Source organism: Idiotropiscis lumnitzeri, chromosome 6 (genome assembly GCF_059441095.1).
Source record: "Idiotropiscis lumnitzeri isolate Australia: NSW breed Sydney's pygmy pipehorse chromosome 6, RoL_Ilum_1.0, whole genome shotgun sequence".
NCBI classification, from domain to species: domain Eukaryota; kingdom Metazoa; phylum Chordata; class Actinopteri; order Syngnathiformes; family Syngnathidae; genus Idiotropiscis; species Idiotropiscis lumnitzeri.
Window position 1 is genome coordinate 9,100,521 of NC_142396.1, and position 22,294 is coordinate 9,122,814.

At 40.4% G+C, this 22,294-nt stretch overlaps 3 protein-coding genes and 1 non-coding gene across 5 annotated transcripts in view; 3 read left to right on the forward strand and 1 right to left on the reverse strand.

Annotated features, from left to right (window-relative positions):
• Window positions 1–22,294, reverse strand: part of ca12 (carbonic anhydrase 12) — a 73,588-nt gene that overhangs the window by 11,752 nt on the left and 39,542 nt on the right. Inside the window, exons 4-5 of the mRNA XM_088298600.1 lie at window positions 17,618–17,796; window positions 11,563–11,907 (exon numbers count right to left, since the gene is read on the reverse strand). The gene's annotated coding sequence lies outside the window, so the exon portion shown is untranslated. The remainder of the gene's footprint in view (window positions 1–11,562; window positions 11,908–17,617; window positions 17,797–22,294) is intronic.
• Window positions 1,759–9,694, forward strand: usp3 (ubiquitin specific peptidase 3). 2 transcript variants are annotated; one of them, XM_088298596.1, is made up of 15 exons: window positions 1,759–2,207; window positions 2,326–2,386; window positions 3,412–3,549; window positions 3,664–3,747; window positions 3,879–3,960; window positions 4,283–4,362; window positions 4,992–5,105; window positions 5,479–5,592; window positions 5,666–5,815; window positions 6,114–6,220; window positions 6,546–6,626; window positions 6,707–6,825; window positions 6,918–7,031; window positions 8,131–8,198; window positions 8,455–9,694. In XM_088298596.1, exons 1-15 carry the CDS (start codon window positions 2,117–2,119, stop codon window positions 8,777–8,779), a joined length of 1,728 nt encoding a protein of 575 aa, XP_088154722.1. In that variant the 5' UTR covers window positions 1,759–2,116; the 3' UTR covers window positions 8,780–9,694. The 2 variants fall into 2 exon arrangements, with proteins under 2 accessions (XP_088154722.1, XP_088154723.1); XM_088298597.1 differs by lacking the exon at window positions 6,918–7,031.
• Window positions 11,434–19,274, forward strand: fbxl22 (F-box and leucine-rich repeat protein 22). Its single transcript, XM_088298598.1, has 2 exons — window positions 11,434–11,961; window positions 17,608–19,274. Exons 1-2 carry the CDS (start codon window positions 11,624–11,626, stop codon window positions 17,954–17,956), a joined length of 687 nt encoding a protein of 228 aa, XP_088154724.1. The 5' UTR covers window positions 11,434–11,623; the 3' UTR covers window positions 17,957–19,274.
• On the forward strand, window positions 12,285–12,357 carry trnar-acg (transfer RNA arginine (anticodon ACG)). Its single transcript has one exon. It is a non-coding gene; the product is annotated as a tRNA-Arg (tRNA).

Genomic DNA, 22,294 nt, shown 5'->3' on the forward strand with positions numbered 1-22,294 from the left:
GGTAAGGTACTTGTGGTCCTGGAAACATAAAGCAAAAGAAGACCTTGCTTTAGCGTAGTTACCGTATTTTAGTAGCTCACCAATGTTTTCCTTAGTGCTGCGAAGTTCGATAATATTTCTGATGATGATGATGAACACTCACTATTTGGACAAATTTATCGTATATTCATTCTGGTTGTTGCTGTGTTTTTTTTTTGTTTTTTTTGGGGGGGGGGTCTTCCAGACAAGTCAAGTTGAGCCTTTTGTAGCAGAGGCTTCTGCTGCTTTTAGTATGTCAACCCAGCCAAACAACAGTCAGTTGTCTACCTCAAACAGAGCGCACAAACATTTGGGCAAATAATTTTAAATAGCTAAAAATAGCAATGGTCTTGCTCCGGAATATGTGATTAGCATGGCATTCCTGCATTTTCAATAATAATAATAATAATCTTAACAAATAATCTACCTCCCACATTCAAAAAACATCCAACCAACCTTTTTGAAACTAAGAGCTGTAGCTTGGCAATGGATTACTGTCGAGGTCTACCAATTTGATGCACACTTGTGAAAAAACAAATCTTTCAAATGACCTTTTATCAAATGTTATTATGTTAATGATAATGAATTATATCAATTATTGTGACGGACTGTCATGTTAATGGTTTCTCACAATAATTAGGAAACAAATGATCAAAATGTGCCAGTATTTGCATGTTCAAATGATCACTTATGTAACACTGTCCCATAACCCGTGATTTATTTTTGGGACAGCACAACTGGCTGCTTATGTGGTCCTTGGGGGCTATCTGTTCCCGCAGCTACCATGTTGGTGGCTCCTGCTCTAAATTGTCAACAGGTGTGAATGTGATGTGAACGGTTGGGCGCGTTGGGAAACTCACTGTACACTACTCTGAGAGTGGGTGAGTTTTCCCAGTGCAGCCAGCCAGCACTCGCACACTGTGCACCAAGTCAGAGCACCTAGTCCATGCACTGAATAACCTAACGGTGAATTTAAAACAATGCTCTGATTTTCACAACGGTGGGAGGGAATCAGTGTGCTCTCAAAATGAACTTCAGAATGCGCCCCTTACTTGTCCATGTAATCTCCATTTGGCTGGTGAACAGTCCTGGGTGTATTTTACCTTCTGCCCAGCGGCAGGTAAACGACATACCGAGTAGAAGTGTGTTTTGCTACAGCCAAACAGTGGCAGGGTTTTCACTTTCTGGACCTGGATTTCCCATCTATGAAAGAATGACACACACACACACGCACGCGCGCACCCGCGTACACCCACGGCCACCCCACTGAATTATTTTCTGGCTACGCCCCTGTCCCCGAAATTAGCTGGCATAGGCAGCATAGGCTCACCTGCTTGACCCTATTGTGGACGAGTTCTAAAGAAAGTGAATGGCTAGTTAATAATAATAATAATAATAATAATAATGTGAGTCACAACAACGGGTTTAACTTTCAACAGGCTTAGTTATACGTTTTAGTCTTGAGACAAGATGATACCCCTCCAGCATCGGAGTTGTCGTCTTTGAAGCGCGAGTGTTCTCAACTGCGCATGTGTGTTACTTAACACATAATGGAAATTCTAAAAATCTACATTACAGCTCCTAAGTATTGAGATACACACATTCGGAGGTTGAAATTTTCCTTTCAGTGTTTTAAGTGTAGGTTAAAAATATGAATAGTCTCACTTGATATATTTTCCCCATTTTCGTTTCATCATTCGTCACAAGCAGCTCCAGTACCGGCCGGCAAATGTACGTCACTTCCTCAGGTTGTTTCCATTTGTGCGGGGCGACTGCTCTCTGTTACCAAGTGTTATTCACCAATAACTACCTTTACATTTTAGTCTTACAACATGTGTGGGTGAAAACAACGTTTTGGATATTTCTTGTCACCTAGCGCACTCAATGACTGTAGTTGCAAATGACGTCTTAACGTTTTGTGGCAAAAAACGGAGGAAAAGGTGCATTGGAAAAACACAGTAGTTGACCGGTAGCGGCTAACGTGAGCAAGCTAGTTTATGTTAATTAGTTATTGTTAGCTGACCTTTTCTTTGTATGCGTGCCGCGGTCGCTGTATCCGTTCGCTACTTTATGACGTCCAGTCCGGAGATTTAAAACAATGGAGTGTCTTCATTTGGGCTCGAACGTGAGCTTTGCTGGCGACTCCTCCAGGTTGCCTAACGGCGCACCTTCCTCCTGGTGCTGCAGCGGTTAGTGACCATACGCCGATCGGGCTCCTTTTAAAAAACAGCACCCTACAAAATAGTGGCAATTTTTTGCTGACTGTGCACGCTTCACGTCAACTAAATCGCTTTCTCTCTTGTCCAGTTTGCAGATCAAATAAAAGTCCATGGCTTTGCCTCACCTGCCTGGTGGTCCACTGTGGACGGTAAGTTATTTCAGAACTCTTAATAATCAGAGTTTACTTGTTCCCCAGACCAAAAAAATTGCACCTCTCAGTATCATGCATCTCAATTGAAATTTTACTAGTTGAAATCTGGCACTTAACTAGTAGTACACTGAGCACCAGAGATTAACTAGTGCAAAGAACTATTATACAGTAGTGGAGAAAACGTAACGAGTATGACACTATATGACACTAATTTTACTAGTGCACGCTAGTCATTCTACCAGTGCAAAGAATTGTCTTACTATTAAGCACAAAACATACTAGTACATGGCAGTTCAGTGAGCTAGTCTGATACACACTAACACATAATACCCTGAGGTTAGAACAGTGTCTCCCAACCTTTAAGTTTATGCCTTGCTCAAGGTCACCTCAACAGTAGTTGAAGGATAGTATCTCCAAGAACTAGTTGTCATATATGTTGTCTATAGTGGAAGTCAAACCCACACTGTAAAAAAATAAAAATGGGGATTGATGTTTACTCCTGAAAAAGGACTATTTTTAATTTATATTTAATTATTTATTTACTATTTTATTAAATTAAAAAAAAAGTCACTCAAGGAAGTTTTTTTTTTTTACATAGCACATTTCATACACAAGGCAACATATATATACACATATGTAAACGTATATTGCTGGTGTCTCTAAAAGGAGACCAAAAAGTTCTGTCGGTGTGGGTAGGAGTCCAAGTCACGGCAGCAATATTCTAATACGCAGCAGCGGTGGCATGGCTCACGTTTAGTGGGTTCGATTGTGCACCCCATAGAGTATGAAATTTGCTGTGTTTAAAAAAAAATAACTGCCTTCCTCTGATTCAACCCTAGAGTGACTTTTTTTAACTGAATAAACTAGTGAAGTTTACTTAGAATCTCTGAGAGAATTTTCAAGTAAATAACACATTTTTTCCAGTGCATGTCCTCCGAGACCTTACAGACAGAGCACCTGCTGCCCTATATTTTCTTCTGTAAATTTTTACTTGAGAATTGATTGTTGCATTTACCCTCCAGATATGTGAATGGGCATGCAAAGAAGCACTTTGAAGAGAGTCACGTGTCCAGCAGTTGTCAAAGAAAGGCTGAAAAACAGGAGAAAGAGAAAAGTCAACATTCGGTTTGCATGGATTCTGGCAACTACAGTGTGTTCTGGTGAGTGTTAAGTCTTAATTTAACTGCATTATTTCCCTACTTATCAAGAAGCTATTTCTACACATGTTGAATATGTCCTGTGCAAGAATGTGGCCTCTGATGCAGATTTTATAGTTACAGATGTGATGAATTTGTTGTGAATGACACCAAACTTGGGCACGTGCAAAAGGTGCGGGAATATCTCCAGAGCTTAGAAAAGTAAGTCTCTCTCTCTTGTCAAGGGAACTAGAGTTGCTATATTGTTTTTTTTTTCATCTTCGCATTATCACGCAGTTATGTGCAATGCTCACTCAACTAAACAAAAATCATGTGTTAACCCCCTCTCACAGTTCAGCCTTGACTGGTGACAGGCCAAGGAAAAGAAAACTTCAAGACGGCCAAACCCCAGACAAAAAAATGTTGAAAGAGAATGTAAGCCACCAAAAATATAACTCTAATAATAGCATTAAAATTACAATCTTGTGCTGCTAATTACCATTTTACACGGGATCAGCGTAAGATGTTTTGAGGTTATGACTGATGCACAAAGGACTCGTTTGCGTACTGGCCTAACAATGACTGCTTTATGTTAGTGATAGATTGCGGCCAACTCTGACTTGTGTACAAATTCGTGTTAGGTTGCCGTGGTAGGAACGGAACCCTTGTATGGCCTTTCTGGCTCAAATAGAACTGATTGTTTTTACTTGGTGTCAACATTGTAATGTGCTCTTCCATGTCACTCTGGACCTGTTAGGATGCGGCCGCTTTGGGAGCAACAGGCCTGCGCAATCTGGGAAACACGTGTTTTATGAATGCCATTCTGCAGTCGCTCAGGTGAGTCTTTTTCGATGAAAATGAGAATTTGAAGCAAAGAAAAAAAAAGGCTGAATCTCACCATTAAAAAAAAACAAACTGTGAGAACAGCTTGTTTTGCATATATGCACATTTCATAGTTCATTCTAGGGCGGAACAATTACGTAAAATAATTTAATTGCTATGATTTGCAATTTTTTTTCAATGTTCTTTTGTAATGTATTTTTCAACCATAAATCTTTATTACAACACACAATACCTGATCTGTAATGCATTATGGAATAATGAGGTAAAGCCAACTTCGGAATCAAGACATCCGACAGCTATCATACACTTTGTCACACAAGCACTACGACATACGACAGCAGCCAAAATATCACAAAATAGTCAACACTCATATCATCATTTTTCATACGTTGGAAGTTTTCACCATGTGAGGTGACTCCCACTCTCCCCTACACTGTCAATAAAGTAATGAGCTTTAAAACCACAGCCTTTGCAATCACAAAATGGCGCTTTCTCAAATCGTGATTATATTGCAAATGCAATTAATCGTTCAGCCCTAGTTCATACCCCCTATCTTTTGGTCACGTGAAGTGTTTTACAAAGTCGTTGTTAACAAGGTTAAAAGTGTCTCATTTCCTTCGCAGCAACATCGAGCAGTTCAGCTGTTATTTCAAGGGGTTGCCAGCAGTGGCGCTACGCAGCGGGAAGACGGCCGGAAGGAGGATGTACCACACTCGCAGCCAAGGGGACATCAGTGTGTAAGGTCCTCGCCTGGCAGGAGGAGTCAATAGCCGAGTGCATGCAGCTAAAGGCAGTGTTAGTGTGCTTAAAGACGCTTGAATTTAGGAACGAAACTGCAAATTTAGTTTCTATTCTCGTCTTTCTTCTCCTAAATTCAGCAAGATAGCATCAAGCAGCATATCATGCTCTTATCTTCAATGAAGAATCTGATTTCCATGACAGTCATTTTTGCCTCAATCGTTTCAAGACACGGGTTATCAACAATCAATCGCACACGACGACAGAATTTTTAACAATCACAATGATCAATGACAATCACGCAAATCACAATTACTATACAGTCAATGAGAGGCAGTAAAGCAGAATAACGTGTTACTTTATGTTCAACAGGTCACTGGTGGAGGAGTTAAGAAAGACGTTTTGTTCCCTCTGGCAAGGAAACCAGACTGCCTTCAGTCCAGACTCGTTATTTTATGCAGTGTGGAAAATCATGCCGAGTTTCAGGTCTGTGAAAAAAAAAATTCTACTTGTTCAATTCGCAACTATTTCACAATGGCGGCACTTTTCTTCCATCTAGAGGCTACCAGCAGCAGGACGCCCATGAGTTCATGCGCTACCTGTTGGACCACCTCCACAGGGAGCTCCAGCCCAGTCAGAACGGGGCGGCGGAGTCGAGCTCGCCTCGGGACAGGCTGCGACTCTCTAGCGCGGATGACAAGAGCTGCTTGTAGGTTGACCTCTTACAGTAGTTTGTGTTTCATAATCATTTTTATGAGGGGGGGGGGTTATTGTGATGTTAGTTTCCTAGGTCTATTGTGGTTTCTCATGACAAGGCAATTCTTTTATTTTCAGGTTCACCGTATAATTTATGCTCTCTCTCCTATAAAAAGACAGTCTTACCCTTTTGAAGAATGGCACATAATTACATCCAGAGCTACTTTTTACTTTAACATTGCAATGCCCTTTTGTTTGTGAACACTGCATGTTTTGTTCGCGTGTGTGATCATGTGTTGGTTTCGCTGCAGAAATGGCACACCCAGCGTCGTCACATCTATTTTTGGTGGGATCCTTCAGAATGAAGTCAATTGTTTAATATGTGGGACCGAATCTCGGAAGTTTGACCCATTTCTTGGTAAGACGTTTACACATGTTTAGTGCAGTGTTTCCTCAACCGCGCGAACCGGGGCTTGATAATAACAATAGGATGATATGATAAATGATCAATTCCTAAAACATTATATTGGAGAATGGAAAGACAAACTGGTTGTATGAAGTGGAATTAAGCCATTAGTGCATTAATATGTTGTGCTCTTTAAATTGTATGGCCGAGCAGCCTCGAGAGTGCCTTATTGCGCTCCTCTGGCGTTCTCTCCTCATGTCTTGACTTAAGGTGAAGGTGCTACTATACTGTCATTAAAGATGCATCATTTACATTAATTCCACGTTCTCGCATTTAGATCTTTCTCTGGACATTCCCAGCCGGTTCAGACAGAAGAGGAGTAAAGATCAAGAGCCAGGTCCGACATGCACCTTGCGTGGTAAGATATTTGTCTGCTTTATCAGACGTGGTTGTAGTATTTTGTGGGGGAATGGACATAAAGCTAAATGGCTGTTTCAGAATGCCTACGAAGCTTCACTGACCTGGAAGAGCTGGATGAAACGGAGCTGTACTATTGTCACAAATGTAAAAAACGACAGAAATCCACCAAGAAGTTCTGGATCCAAAAGCTTCCAAAGGTAATCGAAGAGTCATTATTATGAAGCAGCCACTTAGCAGAATAAAATATGCTATTATTTGGTTCTATTGAAGGTTTTGTTTTCAAATGCAGGTTTTGTGCCTGCACTTGAAAAGGTTTCACTGGACTGCCTTTTTGAGAAATAAAGTGGACACTTATGTAGAATTTCCACTAAAAGACTTGGACATGAAGGGCTATTTACTTGAGGTAAGCTTGGACACCATGTTGGCTTTTTGCGTGCCCCAGCCCAAACAACAGCCGGCTCCCATAGTTGTCAGCGAGAGTTAGAGAAAAAGACACGTTTGCTCAGAGGACCTCGATAGAAAATGTCTAAGAGTCCTAAAGGAATGTGAGCGCTAGGACAACCAAAAACACGTAACAAGCGGTTTGGTATGAAGGAGTCAGAAAGATCTTACAGAGGAAGCAAGGTGAACGCAGCCATATGGCAAACGTGCAATGATGCTCCTAAAACTGGCTCTTACCGGCACTTTTTAAATATACTTAAAAAAAAAAAGGAAATGTTATCTTGTGTAAATATAAGAAACTATTGCGATTCCATTTGGCGATATAGTTGTAATTACCTCTAGATTATTATGATGATTACTGCCCCTTTAAAATTTGAGGAAATCTTTCGTTTTTTTTACATGATACCGATCATCAGGAAATTATGCGATCGGATCAGGACACCTCAAGGCGGAACATGAAATGGTCAGAAATTCGACACAAAAGTGGAAGAATATTTCTATTAGAATTAAATCAAATGTTAGTTTACTTACTATTTAATTTTTTTTAAATGATTCTCAATTATTTTTGTTAGCTGTAATTACTGGATGCAGGCTCTAGGGTGCGCCACTCTATATTAAATGTGCTATTTGTAAACCTGCACGTGACAGAATGGACGGGCAGCCCTTTATCACAACTCCTGTTTGTACTCAAATTCTTTAGTGTTTGGCACGCCATCGCCCCTCCCACCGCAAACTGGTAGGACTGCCTACCTCACTACAGCTGTCCTGTCCTTTCGTTATCCGTTGAATCACTTACCCCAGTCCACATATCATCGATCTAATCCAACTCTTATTTAACAATTGTTTTTTTTATGCTCTGTTCTTTTTTGCTCACTGTCCAACATCATTTCCAATAAATATCCATCACAATACAGCTAAGCACAGATGGCGATACCAAGCAGCCAAACAAGACAGGTTAAAAGAATAGACAGCTGGAAATGTTAGCTGTTATTGGAGTTATTTTCAAGTGACAGCTAAGGCAACATATGATGGCATGAAAACCTTGCTTTTTATCTTTTCAGCCGGAGAGTTTGTTAGTGGAGAGCTGTCTGTATGACCTGGCGGCCATAGTAGTGCATCATGGTTCCGGGTGAGTAGAATGTTTTATCCCTGAAACTCAAGTCACTAATAACATCCAAACAGACAAACAGCAACATTAAAAAGTGTGGCCTCTATTTTTTCACCGAGTGTTAGAAGCTCCAATTATAAAGGCAACTGAACTGGTGCTTGCTGCTGTTCTATCATGGACCTGTAAGGGGCAGTGTTGTGCCAGATGTGGCTGATCCCATCACCTCAGCCTTTTGGCCTATTACAAAATGTGACCTCACGCACGTGTGTGTCTGCAGGGTGGGATCGGGCCACTACACAGCGTACGGCAGCCACGAGGGGCGCTGGTACCACTTCAACGACAGCACGGTGACTCTCGCCAACGAGCAAACACTGAGGAAGGCCAAGGCATACATCCTCTTCTACACGGAGAGGAACGAGCAGGCGGCGGCAGCATCGAACACGTGTTCTGCAGTGGTGGACGTGCAAGGGCTTTTGGAAGAACCGTCGCCATTGGATAGCTCACCGTTACAAAACGCAGACACAGCTGGACCAGAGGCATCGAAAGTGGAGCGATCGGGCTCCACCGAGGCCTCTGCGCAAGAGGATGACGTTCAAATGTGACGCAGTGAATCAGACCAGTTTGGTTCTTAACTTCGGTCGCATCTCGCAATTTTCACGCCAGTTTTTAAAAAAAACCATTTTAAGGATCCATGAGACATCATCACATGGTAGTCAGGTGTTGTTTAGAATGTCACTTTTGTGTTCATCTGTTGTTCAGAGGATTTTTTAACCATTCCAAATGTCATCAGTTCACTGACTGATTAAGCTTTAGCCTTGGAAGACATTAGTTGGTCCAAATTTAGGCTGGCCAATATCTTTTAGTCAGACACTGCCATCACACAATAGGTGGGAGTCTCCTTTATTTTAATGGCTTGTCACGTTGCATTGAACCTCTTAAATTTAACGTGATTTTCATCGTGTGACAGACCCCACACAAGGATTTGCGTTCATGAATATTGTACACGTTTAATTATGATTCCGAAGCAGATCAGAGAGGAGAAATCATTGGAAACACACTCCACATGATAATCTTTTAGAAATATCCAATTATCAAGTCTTTTTTATTTTATTTTTCTTAACTTTGATGTGAAGGTAGAAAATTTGAACTGATTATGGGTATGTGAGTGTCCCGTTTTACTCATGTGGGACATTATAGCCTTTTTAATGAAAACATTTTCATGACTGACAAAAAAAGCTCTCATTCATCATGACCAGAATGAGAAATATCATTTTGTTTGGACTTGGAACATTTTTAAAGCATGTCAAACCTCATAAAAAATGCAAAGCAAGTGTTATTTGTTGCTGGAAAAGGCTTGTGGAAAACGTTTTTTTTTTAAATTATTATTATTAATATACGTATTATAATTTCTGACCATTGAGTAAGTAATTCCCACTTTGCTCTCACAATCGGGTAAATGACTTGGACAGCATTCTTTTTCATTTTTGATTCACATAAATTAAAAATGTAAAACCACAGCTTGTCTGATTGTGAAAATAATCACTGGTGCAGTCTTAAATTAAAGAGGCAATTGAAGAACAAACAGGTTCCGTGCGCATACTAATGCAATCCAACTAGAAATTCTAATGAAGCGAGCTCAATTTGTTCCGTTAAGGTGTCAAAGCCCTCTCTTCTACTTGGAATAGGAAGTAGCCTTTAATGTTCAAGAGCAACATGACCCTTTGTTGTTTGTCCTACACACACTCGTACACTGGAAATGATTCAGTGCATCTTTTTTGCTTAACACAAGAACATGCTGCTGCTCTCACGTGGCTCACGACTCACTCCTTCAAAACACAAGTTTTTTTTTCTCTATCTCTGACGCAGTGATGCTGTATGCTCAGCACTAATGAGCTCACATTGAACATTGGTTACCTCTCCCTCCCCCCCCCACACTGGTAAAAGGACATTGTGTGGCATAGTGAGTCACGATCCAGAATGTATTCCCGGCACTGATGTTTCGCAATGTCCTCAGATTGAGAGTGTGCGTGTGTTTTTAACTGATAGAGAGTAGAACAGGACATGACTGGCAGCGTAGTCTGTGATGATGACTCGGCCATAATGGCATGTCCTCTGCACTGCCATTAAGCAATTTCAAACATTCACGGGGTGACAGATTCACCTTTCGAGAAAGTGCAGAGTAACAAATAGCATGGGACATTCTCTCACGTTGAAGAGGAGTTTTTTTTTTTTAATGCTATCTAATTGTTTTGAGTACACTACAGGGAAGTTGGGAAACTGAAATGGGTCAGGTTGTAAAGTACTCCCTTTTGCAGTTACACATTTACAGCACCTACATTACAAACACAACCAGACCAGTAGTTTTATATTTATTTACAGTATACTGGTCCTAGTCTCATGTTTACCATCTTGACACCAACCGATGTGTTCTCTCTTTCAAATACCTTACCCTAGTTTGTACCTGCAGATACATAACTGCACACATTTGGGCCCAAAAAGCAATGTTGAGAAAAATATTATGAAAGGCACACACTTCAACTTAAGTAGGGCCATTTTAGAGATCAGCAAAGTGTGGCTCACAGGCCACATACAGACTGGTCTGTTCTTTAATCTGGGTTTTTCATGGCAAATGATCATTGGTGGTGGATCCCTGTTTTCCGGGTTAAATTTGTATTTATTTTCCATTTAGAATCGTCAATTATATGCAGATTTCTGTTATTTGTTGGCAGTCTCTACAGTGTTTCTCAAATAATGTATTAATTTGTAAAAAAACATGTTCCTAAAACACTTTGCAAATACAGTTCATTAAACATTTTACATCTATTATTTAGAATAAAATGACAATGAGTAGAATAAAAAATAGCATTAATTATTTTGTTGTTAAAATACAATATTTTACATGTACTTTTTAATTTTATTTTTATCTCATCGACAAATAACCTGGCACAAAAAACAATGTGGCCCAACCTGTTAGAATACGATGAAATGTAATTAATTAGGTAATTAGCCTTAATACCAAATAATATTTTCAACATTGACATTCAAACGCAGTGTTCTTGTACAATGTCACGTTGTGTGACAAAGTTTCTCTCTCCTTCTCTCCTCCATGTCACTCGGGCTGCATTTGTATCAGATAACTAGGCTGGGTTAGTGTAAACATCTGCTTCACCCCGGTGGGCTGCTGGCCGCCTGTTGAGAGCCACGACAGATGGAAAGGGAGCGTGTGGCTCCAACACTTCCCCCTTTGACTGCACTGGCAGTTGTCTTCCCAAAATAGCCTCCACTCCACAGCCTTATATGTGCAGGGCCTCCAGCATGCGCCCGAGGAGGTATCATGTATCTAGGCCACACAATACAAGCTGCAAGGCTCATTGTTGCTGCCTACCATCAGGCCTCTCCGCGCCCCCGGGACGAGGCCTCTCTGTGGGTCTCGGGACGAGCACACCATGGATCTCCTCCACCTCAACCGCGAGTGTCTCCTGCACCTTTTCTCCTTCCTGGATAAGGACAGCCGCAGGAGTTTGTCTCTTACCTGCGCGACGCTGCGTGACGTCTTCCTGGACCCCCGCCTGTGGAATTTGCTCCACTTCAGCTCGCTCTCTCAGCTGAGGGGCAACAACTTTGTGCTGGGGACCTCTTTGCGTCACCTGTCCATCTGCTGGCACTCCAGCAGGGTGCTGCAGGTGTGCAACATCGAGGACTGGTTGAAGAGCTCCTTTCAGAGGGACATCTGCAGCAAGCATGACAGACTGGTCAGCATCTTCCTGGCTCGTGTCTGCCACAAGTGAGTGCTTGTGTGTGATACAATAGATTATTGAGCCTAGGCACATATTTTACATTGGAAAAATTTCACGGCACACCACTGCACGAAAATGTTACAAAAAGTATGAATGCTGAAATCATGATAACCTCATCTCAATGAATGACAGTAGATTGCAGTTAGTGTTAATACAAGACCTTCAGGCTTGTGCTAGAAAGCAAAGCAAATATATATAATAGACAGGAATAGCCTACTAGAACAGCTGAGCCCTGTTTGGGGTTAATTAGAAGTGCAAATGGTGGCAGGTTTGTGCTGACTCTGCTTTAACATGAGTTTGACTATTTGAGGGGCTAGTGGCGCAATGGATAACGCGTCTGACTACGGATCAGAAGATTCTAGGTTCGACTCCTGGCTAGCTCGACTACTCTTTGGCTGCCAGGATGGCCGAGTGGTCTAAGGCGCCGCGTTCAGGACCCAGTCTCCCCAGGAGGCCTGGGTTCGAATCTCAAATTTCCCCATTGTGGGACTAATAAAGGGAATATTATTATTATTATTATTATTATTGAAGCACATTAGTATGATGCGCTGCAATTCAAGATCAATGCAAAACTTTTCATCCTTCCTTTTCCTGTAGCGCTTATCCTGCTGACTATGCATTGCACCTGTCGTCAGTATAGAAATGGGCAATTAATCGAAGGTGAATCATGATTTTGGTTCCTCACAGTCATAAAAACATTATAATTGAAGAAATATGATTCACAAGTTCCCAACGTTGTGAAAGCACCCTGAATGCAACGTGCTGCTTGTACAGCAAGCATGTGACATCTACAGTATGTGAGTCTGCCCTCCCAGAGCCTGCTTTAATCTTTTTGAGAACACCACAGTTGAACTGTAATGCAAAACAAAGAATTTAAGACACTGTGTATTTAAATGCAAAACAAGCTTTGTTTTAGAAAGATCGCCACTGGTAATGCTAAATTTAATGTTAGAGCTAATTGACATGCTAATGCAAAAATTAACATCGACTTCCGGGAAATATTATAGCTTCAAATGAACAATACTCACACACAAACACTGTAGTAACACATACAAAGAGTCAATATTTAAAGACATATAGATTTTTTCTAATCTGTGAAAAACAAGTTATATTATTAGAACTTTCTTCTTCTACTTTATTTTTCGGACCAAAAGGCGCACTTAAAACCCCATCACAAAAATGTACATTTCTCCTTGTAATCCATTTCTTATACGTTTACGTAACATTGGCCACCAAAAGTGATTCTGAAGGCCCTGAAAAGATTAACTTGACATGCTATTTTTCCGTTGCTTGAATGGCAACGTGTGGATACACAGGTTTATTGTTTATTCCGTCATTTAATGAAAGAGCATTAAACTGCTTGTCACTACACGCAACAATCAACGAATCACTTTCGGACAAATTAAGTGAAAACGGGTAAGTTCCCACAGCACCAGTGATGATCTCTCACGGCACACAAATGTGCTCTGTCACCCTGGTAAGGAATCACTACAAGAGGAAATCGGATGGATGGATCATATTGTTTACTTTTCAGGAAGGAACATCACGCAGGTGTAATTAAGCTCCTGGTAACAGAACAAAATAATAGCGGCAGCTCGTGCATGAGGATGGAAAAAAATAAACGCTTACACGTGATTCTGTGAAAATGCCAGAGTTGAGATATGTCTTTACCTTTCATTGACTAATGTGGCGGGAGTTGCTTTTGATAGGCCACTTGGAAAAGAAAGCACATCCTGTCAAGTGAGAAAGCACAACCTGTCAGCCTTTGCAGAGGCGTAATGCTGACTCTGGGCATGTACATCCACGTACGCCACAGACAAGTGACACAGCTGCGAGACAAGCGGAGGGGAGGGCGATGCGGCAACGAGGGGGGGTTGCATGAATGACCCTGTTTGGATTTCCTGTTCGGTGAAATTTGAGACCCGGCCACATGAGCTGCGAAACCAGTCCGAACTGGAACTGCCTACTTTGTCTGGCTTGTCTATTTTGACGCCTTGGAGCCTCACTCAGGGCATACTGATAAACCCTCCCCAAAATTGTGAGGAACGCTTGTGCACATGACAAAAGTAGGAGTGCGAGCCTGGGAGGGGCGCTCAAGAGCGATATGGCCTTAGCTCCGCCCATTGTGTGCATGCAGGTGGAGCCTATAATTGACCCTTTGTTGTTGTCAGAGGAATGAACATGTGCTTCTTTCCCTGCCTGCCGCCTCATGTCTTTTTATGGGGAAAAACCTCGAAAAGATGTCTACTGGCCTCCTTTTAGCGCACTTTCCAGCATGTTGACAACTACATTTCGAGTTTGCATTTCATTTACTGGAGGCCACAGCACACAGTGCATCAACTCACTTCATGGGATGTGAGGTGGGAGACTTTTTCCTCTGTATTTCAATTACGCAGTGAGACAGAGGTGGTTGAAGTATTCACAGCTTGTATTTAAGAAGAAAATAATCTGGAAAAAGTAGTAGTACTGATTCAATTCCGGCGTAGATTGACAGTAAATGGATTGAAGTAAACAAATAAAACACAATCACTTACAAGTTTTAATAACTGCACAAAATATAGCTTCTCTCATTGATCAATTAACATAGTATGCGTCCTGAGAAGAAAGCCAGCGAATGGAGAATGCTTCTCCAAATCTGTTCTTGGTTAACGTTCCTCCAATAACCAAAAAAGTGTACGTCAATATAGTAACAAAGGGTTTTAACTTTGTAACTTGCCACCACTGCAGTGAGATATGTGGCATCTGAATAAATGGAGGCTTTGAGAGCTGGCGCCAACACAAGCACGCCTTGTTTAGTTCGCTTACAAAGTGAGTCTAGTTTGAGCAGACCTGCCCACAAAAAGCAATTAAAAGACTTCCAAAAATGTTTTTTTTTTAACATGTTGCAAACAAACCCTTCCAGTCTGAATGTCAAGAACCTTTTGGAGTTTGTCGGCATAATTTGACAAAGCGTAACCAAACAGGTCATTAAGAGAGATAATTGCCAGTTTGAAGTAGCATGTTTAGCTGTAACCTCTTTAGAGACACGTTTCAAGGCGAAGAGAGAACTGGGCCTGTGCAATTATTGATTGGATTCTTTTGTTTTCATGGGAACGTCATCACGTCTTTAACAGAAAGAAGGAAATAACTGCAGCAAGCGTTTTGTGGTTCCTCAGGCATTCAAATTCTCCTGGTCAATAGAAGCTGCAAGGACAGCGCCCCAACACTCAGCTGAGTCACCAAGACATGAATTAAATGAATATAAAATATTAAAATATAAAACTTATGTATATATCTTTTTAGATGACCAGGATAAATAATTGTTAATGATGAGTAAAGTTCATGCCGTTTTTACGCCACAAATCTTAACCAGTTGACTCTAGTAAAACGGTTGACGTGTCCATGGCTCTTTAGACAGGGCCAAGGTGGGGTTCTACATTCCAGCTTTCGAACCGGCCGACTTGTGAATTGGCGACAGCCAGATGTGTGGTCGGATTCCCAGTGAGAGAGTCGTCGCATTTGAACAGTGCAGTGAAGATAATTGAAAAATAGGGGCAATAGTAATGAATTCAGAGAAGTTGCTTTTGCGTCAATTGAGATGAAATAAATATTCATACTTTTTGTGTTATGGGAGATTTGTAAAATGGGTGGCTTGGATCAATTCAGGTTGGTAAACAATGCATAATTCAGCTTAAAGGTAAAACAACATGTGGTATTTTAGGAAATTTGATTATTAAGAATCAAAAAGATTTTTTTAAATTAAAATCCATTACAATTGGCCTTCCGCAAAAGTATTTTCTGATTTGTTGAATGAATCTGTATAATAAATGGTTGCTCTCAGGTGGAACACTCATACAGTGGGTTTGTGTTTGGTCAAATTGATAGTTTTCACATATCAATGTTATTTTTCTATCCTAAAATGGGTTTGGTATTTTTACAAATTATTATACAATTAACAACTTTGAAAATAGGAGAAATGTAATGATGCAATGTTTAAATACGACCCCCAAGATGTTGTTTGATAAGTTTACTGAAAAATAAAATAACATTTTTGGAGATGCCAATTTTCTGCCTGACAGCAACAATACGATTTTAAATTTTAGGACTGAATTAGTGAAATAAATTACCTTTTCTATATTATTCGAGATGCATCTGTAAAGACATGCAAAGCAGCAAGAAAAGCCAGCAGCATTGTGGGTAGCAGTATAACTCTACATATATCAATAAATTGTCGATTGAAACAACCACCATCAAAACTAACTGTCAACAGTGAATTGGCAAATATACAAAAGTAACTCTAATGCTTGTTTGAATGATTCCAGCGGCTTAATGTGGATTGTTTAAACCCTTGATCTTGGAAGAGGTGTGGTTATTTTTGGAGAGCTGCCCAAAAACAAAACTCAACGTGAAGACAATTTCTCTTTAAAGCTTGGAGGACTATAATTAAAATGGAATACATATTCAAATTAAAAGGGAGTTGCCATGAGGGGGGGTGGATTATGTAACTTTAAGACTTGGTACCCATTTCTCCTCCCTTCCCCTTTTAACTCATTTACTGCCATTGACAGCTAAAAACGTCAAAGATCCTTTTTTTTTTATTTTTTATTTTTAATTCAGTTGGTAGTGTTATCAGCCAGCCGAGAAAATCTCCAAAGGTTGCATTTTTTTTTTTTTTAAATGTTATTGTCATGCCAGTGCTGGGTGCTGACAAGTTGCTGCACGTGGATGCGCCACTATCACATGCGCAGAGGTTACTGGGGCAGCACCCGTCACACTGGCAGTCCACTGGAATATGTTTGGCTCACATGTGGCAAAGCGGTAAGATTATGTAAGTCTTTATGTAAGCTGCATTAGTGAACGTGAACGACATCCCTCTGCCGCCCAGTGTGCTCGTCTCTGCCAGCCTGACGAGTGTCAAAGTTGCAGTTTTTTTTTTAATTCTTTGTTTTTTTTTAGTTCAAACAAAAATGACCGCTTGCCAAGTTGCAAGTCATCAAACATCCTGTTATTATTCTGTCCACTAAAACCGCACGTCCTTCATTTATGAAAGCCTTCTTCAATGAAACCCATAGTCCCATAGGGACACGATGCAAAGCGAAGGCAGGCTGCAAAGTATCACTGTGCTTTATTACCAAACAGATCATATTGCTGCCTTTCTGAGCTTTGCTTTTCATCACGTGTGTCATCTCTCCTTCTCTATTATCTCGCTTTTTTTTTTTCAAGAGGCCTGAGGAGCAGTCATTGGTAAATAAGCACACGCGCCAAGCAGCACTGCTTATTTAGGACTAGTGGCAGTCACTCTTCAAACAAAACTAATCCCTCGCCACTACAGCACATGTGGTGTGTAGCAATGACTCAGGACAGGTTTGCAGTACAGTGAGAACCCGTTAATCGCGGGTGAAAAAAAACGCAATACCATGAGACCATTTAAAACACTTTTTAAAAATATATACTCCAAACTCCAAATTTTGACTTAAATTTTAACTAACACAAAGGCATTCGTACAATATGTGCATAATTCATTTCATGAGGTGAATGTTCGCAAGTAGGTGAGCATACTGAAAAATTAAGAAAAAAAAACCCTGAATAATCTGCACGATAGCGAGGGAGCACAGCACAGTAATTGTGTCATTTTGTCATTGTGTTTGCTTCAGGTGCCCTAACCTGCTATCCTTGAAGCTATCCGGCTGCGGACACATCACCGATCAGGACGTGATCATCTTGCTGCAGAGGTGCAGGAAGGTGCGTCGCCTTCACCTGGAGAACTGCGTCCGCATCACAGACCGCATTCTGGAAGGGGCGGCGGCTCACGGCATGAGCCTGGAGGAGGTCAAGGTGGATTTCTGCAGGAACATTACGCAAGAGGGGCTCAAGGTCATGAGAGAGAAGAGGCCCGAGCTGAGGCTGAGTGCGGAGAAAAGCGCAGACATGATCCCAGATAGTAAGCCTGAGGAGAAGGTGCCGCTCAGGAGAACCTTGCAGAAACTCTTGGAAATCTCCTGATAGCAGAACCAGGGTTGCCTAAGGACAATTATTGACGGGGTGATTTTTTTTTATAGGGTGTGTCTTCACTTTATGTTTTTCTAACTTAGATTTGATGACTTTATACTGTAAATCACCACTATTTGCTCAAGTCCAAATGTGAATAGCGAAAATCATGAATAATTGGTGCCCCACAACAAAAAAATGCCTTCAACGTTACCCTTAAAACACCCCAGGCTGGAATTGGCGCTTCCCTAAAAAACAAAGAGCGTCTTTCAGATGACATTTTACAGCTCATCAAATTTCCAAGCTACCAATGACTTTTTTCCTATTAGATTAGTTGGTGCCTATTTGTGCTATCTTGGGGCGTGTCAGCCATATGTCGTGAATAGTGAACCACAAATTCTTGTACAAGCAAAACGTCACGTCACATAACTTGTATAGAAAAACTCTTTGGCTGAAATTGTTAGAGGGTCTGGTTTACAAAATTGTTATTAATGGGATGATCTTAACTCTTATTTTCATTGGTGCTGTATTGACCAAAATGATGCTGCCCAGAGTTGAGCCGTAATGGAGGACCATATCGTTGTTGGCTTTTAGCAGGTTTATACCGACAATCGGGCCAAATTTGAGCAGTTTCCCTTCCCATAAAAGCCAGCAAAGACTCGATCATCAGATTATCCTGAGAATTTATTCCTGTGGTGTGGTGTGGTGTCGAGTGTTTTGAGAAAGACAATCGTAAATGTTAAACCTGTTCAATATTTACGATTACAAATGGTTCTGATATCCCCGTGTGCTGTGTTGTTGATCTCAAGTACACCACACAGGAGCAGTAAACCGATGTTTTTGCTAGCCATGTGTGGGGTCTCACGAATTTTGATTAAGATGCTAAAAAAAGGGGGTGTATGCTGCTTTAACTGATGTCATGTACTGTCGCACTGAATGAAGAGTGCCTTTGCTGGTGCACTCCATTTCACCTCAGTAGCTTCACAACACCTTTAATCAATTCCAGGGACTTCTTAACAAGCAATTAATTCAACTCTATGTGAAACCAATCTGTTTCAAACTAATACCAATATCACTTGCATTGGATCTCATTTGTGGAAGACACGCGGCTAATTTCATTGTGAATTCCACAAACTCTTGAAAAGTCTGAAGTCCACTTTTTTTTTGTTTACCAGGCATTGTCTTTGCACATCTTCATGGCTGTGTATTCCTAAAAGCAACGTTCACAAGTAAGACACTAGTAAGAAATATCTCACAGGGCTGCACAGTAACACGTGGATGAAGGCGTCACAAATTGAGTATGGTTTCTCCAATTTGTTTTGCGTCTAAGATGGTGTGACAGTTGCACAGGTGATAAACACTGTAAAAATTGGAGAGTGGTATTTACTGAGTAGTTTTTTTTCACTGAGTCATTTAAGTAAATTTTACAAGAAGAGTTTTTGAGTATATTTTACAAGTTTATTGAATTAAAAAAAGCCACCCAACTGAAGTTAGTTTTTTCTTCTTTTTTTTTTTTTTTTACAATGTGATTGAGGACCCACAACCTCCAGATAAGGAGACGGCCATGGCTTTTCTTGTGCGTGTGAGTATATTGCTGATGTCTCCAAAAAAAAGACCAAAAACATTATGTCGCTTTGGCAGTAGGATTCCAACGTTTCCACCTGACACCAATAATATATAAACACACGGTTGCAGTATCACTCCCCATTTTTTACAGTGTACAGGCGAGTCTCAAGCACTTTTGTTGTGGCCACGTGTCCTGTGGAAGGCCTAACTAAGCCATGAAAATACATTCTTTCTTAATTATTGCTCTATTTTGCATTTGATTGACTATTTTGCACTCATGTATTCATTTTCTTATCCTGACTAGGGTGGCGGATGAGCTGGTGTCTATCCCAGCTGACTTTTGGGTGAGAGTCAATTGCAGGTCCATTATAGACAACAAAACGTAGAGAGAACATGAAACTCCACACAGAACTGAAGCCCAGATTTAAACCACTAACCTCTGATCTGTGAGACAGACATGCAAACCACTAGTCCGTGGTGTGGTCTCGCCTCAATATAATAGTATCTTATATACGTAATGAGCAGACACCAGGCTTATCTAAAACAGCATGCTTGAATATAAACGTTTGACCCGCCAGCTTGAGCAAATTAAGAAAGCTTCCTGATGGATTCAAGCACAAGCAGACGACTGAAAGTTTGGCATGTAACAACATGAAGGCATTAAAGCATCAATGCAGCCCGCGTTTCCGCTTGAGGCTTCTTTTTTACGACTATAAGATTTCAAAAGAAGACAGGTCTGGTCTCTGGAAAGACCTGTTGCGCGGATGCACGTCCTTAAAGAGACAAGCGCTGTGTTTGCGACAGAATGAAACACTTTCGTCACCTCACCTCATCTCATCTTCACCTCACCCACACTGACACGTCACGCTGCATGTCTGCTCACTTAAACGGCTCCTTCTGTCTCGCTAATACAGTATGGCTGCAAGGCTGGCCTCCACGCCGAAAAGTGTCCCAAAGGACACAAAGCTAGTTTGTTGCTAGAAGAGAGGCGGCTTTGTTGACTATAATTTTATTAATTAATGGAACAAAGTCATACTGTCAATTTAACAAGACTTTTTTTGTGCGCAAATTGTCACAATGAATTGACAAAGTGTGACAGACAATAATATGTAGCTGCAATGACGTCATCACTGAGAGGCAGTTAGGCCAATGTATGGATAAATGCAAGCCACAAGATTGTAGTTAAGAATGACGTGGAAACCTTCCAGCCATACTACCACTATAATAAAAGTCATTTTATCTTATATTATCTTACACTGACAAGGCCCGATCTCATCTGAATCAGAATTAGAATGCCCTTATTGTCAATATACTCAGTGTACAACAAGACTAGCGATTGTACTTCTGATCTCGCAAGAATGGGTTGAAATCCAAGATATTGCTTGTGGGTGAACAAAATAATTAGTAGGAAATGTTTAATCATTTTTAAAAGTGTATTGCACCAGTAAAATAAAATATACCGAACCAATGACTCTTAGCTTTCGGATAACACGAAGAAAAAGCATTTACTGCAGGAATAAAATAATATTTTGAGAACAAAAGGTGTATCTTTCCTAAATGTAGTCTTTTTTTTTGTCTTTTTATTTCCCTTTTCCAGGATAAAAGATATATTCGCATGATAATAATTTACTTAAAATACGACTTTTGTCCCACAGTTTGACTTTGATGTTAACATCGCGATAGAACTTTATTTTTTAAACCATAATCTCATGATATTATGATTATTATACAGACAAAATATATATGTGTACATATAATAAAATATATTCTCGCAACATTAAGGTTTTTTTGGGGGTGAAAATAGGTAACTTTAATTCCTAAGGCATTTTGATGTATACAGTTCTTGGTAGTTATGCGTCATTGGAAAAATTTCTCCCTTGTAGGTCCATGTTCTACTGTTGAAGAACATTTACTAAACTTTGAGCTAAACACAACTATCATGTCTCCTTTGTCTTTCAAAGTAAATGTTGCCCATTTCCATTCATTATTTTGGTAATTTTTCATTTTTGTTATAATAAACCACTTGAGATGCATCATCGTGCTTTAGACACCAAGTTTAGTATCGAGCGATTTAGAGCGCCTGCATCTGCAAAGTGACTTTGAAGGCATCACCTGCAGACAGACTTCTGGATTAAATCCTTCGGCGTTTCTGACAAGTAGAGAACTTTCTTCATAAACCTGCCTTACAAGGACACTCTGCCTTAAGTCCTGTAGAGTTTTTTGCACCAACAAACTGATTTATGGGTATAATAATTTATTCATACATTTCCGCCTTATTTTCTATTGAAAGTCTAGAAAAATGATGCTGTTTTTGGCCATTTGCTTATATTACAATGGTGTTATGCAGCCTGAAAATTGGTTTTGGAAAGACTAATCATTTAGGATGTGAACAAGCATGATTAAGTGATCAGTTTTTCCACTTGCACAAATATGACAAAACCAAAATGCTATGTTGTTAAAATTGTGCTGCTCAATATAATGAATTTGACAACACTTCTACAACTGTGACCTACTGTGATAAGAAATAGGTCAAATGGTAAACCAAAATATATGTCAACAAAGGCCCATTTTTACAGCTTTGTGTTGAAGCAGCGGTTCCCAACCACTGGTCTGCACCAGTTTCTTTTTTTTTTTTTTTTAAATGTGTCCAGCTTTTCCTTCCAACTTTGGTCTGTAAATTAAAGTAAACAGAATCCACCAATAAAAAAAAGAAGCCGTAAACAGCAAGTAATAGCAACAATGGCCGAATACGCTAAACGTGCAACTGATGGGCAGCCTTGACTTGTT

Bases quoted from the DNA above. Each gene is read 5' to 3' on its own strand.
- usp3 (XM_088298596.1), top strand. From the start codon at position 2,117: ATGGAGTGTCTTCATTTGGGCTCGAACGTGAGCTTTGCTGGCGACTCC. The intron at 5,816-6,113 runs GTAGGTTGACCT...GTTTCGCTGCAG, and splicing joins GCGGATGACAAGAGCTGCTT to AAATGGCACACCCAGCGTCG. The intron at 8,199-8,454 runs GTGAGTAGAATG...GTGTGTCTGCAG, and splicing joins GTAGTGCATCATGGTTCCGG to GGTGGGATCGGGCCACTACA.
- fbxl22 (XM_088298598.1), top strand. From the start codon at position 11,624: ATGGATCTCCTCCACCTCAACCGCGAGTGTCTCCTGCACCTTTTCTCC. The intron at 11,962-17,607 runs GTGAGTGCTTGT...TGTTTGCTTCAG, and splicing joins CTGGCTCGTGTCTGCCACAA to GTGCCCTAACCTGCTATCCT.